General features: G+C 47.1%; 1 protein-coding gene across 1 annotated transcript; it reads right to left on the bottom strand.

Annotated features, from left to right (window-relative positions):
* Positions 1 to 786: 786 nt before the first annotated feature.
* Positions 787 to 3654, bottom strand: LOC146869061 (uncharacterized). The gene has a single exon (XM_085599808.1). It carries the CDS (start codon positions 3652 to 3654, stop codon positions 787 to 789), a length of 2868 nt encoding a protein of 955 aa, XP_085455934.1.
* Between the last annotated feature and the right edge of the window lie 852 nt (positions 3655 to 4506).

Raw genomic sequence — 4506 nt, forward strand, 5'->3', positions numbered from 1 at the left:
GCTTGGCAGTTCGGGCTGGACTGTTCCCATGAGGCACAGGGTCAGACTGATTTGCATATGGCCATGTCTGAATTGGGGTGGCAGAGTGGGCTAAAGAATGGTGATGGATTAAACCCAGATCAGTTGACTGGGGTGAGTGCTTGCAATGTTCAACACTCCATCCATCATTTCCTTTGGTTTTAACAAAGCAAAACACCGCATCTGTAACCAAAACACTTAATACCATAATAAAACAATCCATCCCATGACACCACACCTGTAATCACAGAAGATAATGCAAAACACCATGACGACTTTCAAAGGCACCACATCCATATCCTAAGGGGATAATGCCAACACACAGTGCCAACATCCCAAAACACAACATCTATTTTCAAGGCAGACCCCAATTAATTTGCGACTCCATCCCATGACACTGCACTCTTAACCATAGAAGATAATGCGAAACATCATGACGAAATTCCTAGACGCCACATCCACATCCCAAGGAGATAATACCCCACACCCTGCCAACAAAGCAAAACACGACATTTATAACCAAAGGTGATAATACCACAATAAAACACTTCATTCCATGACGCTGCACCCTTAACCACAAAACATACTGCAAAACATGATGACAATATTCCAAGGCACTACATCCATGTTCCAAGGAGATATTGCCACATCCTGCCAACATCCCCAAACACCACATCTACATCCAAAGCAGACCCTACCTTAATACAATACTCCATCCAATGACACCGCACCCTTAACTACAGAAGATAATGCGAAACGCCATGACATTCAAGACACCACATCCATTTCCCAAGGATATTGCTCAGCTCCATCCCCTCCAATGGCTTTCCGCAGTCGGGCCCAGAACAGAGGCTGCTGGTCCAAGTCCTCCTTCCACTCCAGGTAGGTTTTCTTCTTCACCAGCTTGGCCAGTTGGTGGTAGCGAGAGAGGCTCCTCATTGACACTTTCTCCAGGAAAACCATCACCAAGGAATCCTTGCTTTCTACAAGAAGGCGGTATGTGGCCATCCGCACTTCCAAGGAGCACCAGTGGCTGCACAGGTAATGGCGGCTGATCAGACACACCACCCAGCGGCTCCTATAAATGCTGTCCATGATGTTATCCAAGATGTCTTTGCCGACCTCAAAGTCCCTGCCATGCAGACACACTTTAAAGAGCGGGGGTCCCCTCTCTTCCAAGTTGGGCAGGAACTCGCGGACAACCCAAGCCTCATCGCAGCTGCTGTAAGAGACAAAGGCGTCGAAGTCATATTGCCTCTTTCTGTCGCGTCTCCCACGATAGTTCCACCAGGTCCTGAGCATGTAGTAGAGATACAGGAGGTACCAGCGCACCTTGTGATACAACAGGACCGTGATCAGGAACAACATGTTGAAGGAGAAAGTCCCAATGAAGAGATGGTATCCTATCAGCAAGCTGCAGTCTTTCTCCAAGAAATTGAGAAAATTCAGCTTCTGTGGCCCAAGAGAGCATGTCTGGATTCCCAGCTCTGGCACGCTCACTTGGGGGTGAGTGGTCACCCATCTTCTGATCCAGGATTGTTCACACAAACAATACAGGGGTACATCCTTCAGGTAGATGTAGCGCATACTTTCCACGTGGTCGAGCAGACCCTCCTGAAGGGTTTTCACAGGCTGGGACTTCAAGATTAGGAGTTCCAGAGAGACAAGGTCTCTAAACATGGTAGCAGTAAAGTCCTCTATCCCAGAATCCTCCAGGATCAAGGTTCTAAGGTGTGTCAGGTTCCAGAACAGCTGCTCAGGAGTCAGGAAACTCTTCTTAATGTCCAACTTTAGGTTTTTTATATGGAGATGGCGTAAATTGTGAAGATGCTGCAGGCTGTTATTCAAAGGGCTCAAGGATTTATGGATAGGCATATCTGCAGAGGAACTGTAGTACAAATATTCAATGTTAGTAAAAGACAGGAGCCCCAAGCCTTCAGTCTCTGAGACCCCAAGTGGTAAACATAACAATATGTGGTTTTCTCGTAGGTGAAGTTCTTTCACAAATTTGAAGTCCTTGAACCAGCGAATACGAATCTCTGGTGCACTAATGTGAAGGACTTTAAGTAAGCTGCAGTTGTTTGTGCATGTCAGGAGTATTGAAGACTTTGCTTCCAAGGTAAGAGTAGTGAGTTCTTTCTGTTCGATTTTTAATTCCATAGTAGTCTCAAAGCTGATGGATAGCTCCTGAAGCTCGCTCTTCGCGGTCAGGGAGCTATGCTGGTTCTTGAGTATGTTGCCCCTGAGGCCCAGCACCCTTACGCTACTCAAGTGATCAAAATAGAAGTTCTCAAGCAGAAAGAGTTTATTGTAATCCAGCTGCAGAGAATGCAGCCTATCAAGACCAACAAAGGTGTCCTTTTCCAGGGACACAAGGTGATTACTACTGAGATCCAGTGTTTCCAGATTAGCCAGGCAGAAGAGCCGCCCGGAGCCGAGATTGGTGATGAGGTTGAAAGACAGATCCAGGTGTGTGAGGTTGGACAGAACATTGGGGGCCCCGGGTGTGCACAGGTCTAGGCTTTTTATCTTGTTTGCAGAGAGAACGAGGGACCTCAGGTTCAGCAATTTCTTTGCCATATCATTCATGAAAGCTCTAAGGAGGTTGCTGGACATGTTGAGAGACACCAGCATGGAGCATCCTTCAAAGGTCTCAGCGGGAAGATCTGAAATAAAGTTTTGAGCGACTGTCAAGTTCCTGACTCCCAGCCGAGACACCACAGTGCAGACATCTTTAATCTTCAGATAGTCCTGATTTTTCATGGCATTTAGGGACAGCATTTCAATGCTCTTTATTCCAGACCGCAGAAGCTCGATGACCTTGAGACCAGTCGCATCTACCTTGAGGACAGTAAGACGAGGGAAGTTGCAAAATGCATTTTTCTCCACACTTTTTAGATCATTGCTTGTCAAATCGAGGCTGGTAATACTTGGAAAGAAAATTGTGCTCTCTATGATGTTGTCTGTGTCAATGCAGTCCTCCTCCCTGGCTTTAACAATACCATTCCTCTTGATTTCCAGGACTTTCAGAGAAGCCAGTGACTGAAGCATAGTGGTCAGTCTGTACAACCTACTAATCTCATTTTCAGACAAGGCTAATACTTGTATTCTATGTAAGGGTTTAAAAAGATTTTTGGAAAAAGCTGTATCAATTTTCAAATATCTGAGTTCCAAGTGTGTTAGGTTCTCCAATCCGCCAAACACCTGATCATCCATGTCTACGGGTGAAGTGTGCCTGGTATCTCCTTTGATTCCCAGATGTCTCAGTTTGGCAGCACCATTGAAGGCTCCTGCAGAAACATTAAATGATCCATACAAATAGAGGCGGGTCAAGTTATGATACCTGGAGAAGGAGTCTGTAGGGACGGTTGGCACGTCTAACACCAGGCAGAGGGTGTCCACGTCCACTGGAACCTCTCTTAGATCCACCTCCATGTTCCTCACTGTGCTGCATTTGCTGAAGACCCTGAATCCTTCGAAGGGGAATCCAAAGCAGGTCGGGGCTAACACTCCCGGGGATCCCAGCTGGTCCCACTGGTAGATCTCACACTTGGTAGTGGCCGTGCCTGACACGATAGTCCAGCAGCCGGCAACCACTGTGCAAACCACGACCACAGAAAACGTTCGCAGTTCCATTTCACACCACTGCTGTCTCATCAGTGGTTTGAAGTGCAGGTGTCTGTCTGAGCAGCGGCGGTTGTCTGTATGTCTACCAGACAGGGTTATCTTAAGATTGAATGAACCGCCTCCTTCCTCTGTTCTTTGTAGTTTGAAGACACGACATGCCTCTCAGGAAGGTACTGAGGCTGAATTGTTGCCCGGGGCAGTGGGAGTTCAATGACTGGTTCACATCAGGGTTTGAAAGAAATAATATCCGTCGCAACACATTTACTGGGGACTGGATGTGACACATGAGAGGCGTGGTTCACAAATTTACATTAAAAAACCACACACCTTATGTACAGAACTTTACAATATACTTTGGGGACTGTACCCAATAAACCTTTGGTGGAAACAGTGGAAAGTGGTAAAAGTAGGTATGCTGCTCTCTAAAATAAGTGACACATCTGTAGTGTCCTGAGGGTGCATCACATTGCAGCCTCTTCTGCTACATGGTTGTCCCTACATTTACACACACCCACCCATCAAAGCTAGTCAGGCGCACATGCCCTTACTACAGTTTCTCCCAGTTCTCTCTGTGTCATTGGTAGTCGATGCCCACAAGACTTAAGTGGTATCAGGGTAGCTGAACCCCAGCTTGTCGCCCTGCTTTTGGTGAAACTGGCTAAGAGCAGTGGACCACAGATGACATCATGGCCTGCAGCCTACCCCTACTTTAGGAAACCAACATTCTTGGTTGGTTGGAAAGGGGCCTGTCCCGTGTGGGGATGTCTGAAACTCATGTGGCCCAACCTGTAGGCACAACCACCCATCCCCTCCACTGAGCATGACCCAACTCTCCCCACAGAGAAGAACAGGAGGGCTAAC

This window comes from Triturus cristatus, chromosome 1_1, assembly GCF_964204655.1.
Source record: "Triturus cristatus chromosome 1_1, aTriCri1.1, whole genome shotgun sequence".
Lineage (NCBI taxonomy): Eukaryota > Metazoa > Chordata > Amphibia > Caudata > Salamandridae > Triturus > Triturus cristatus.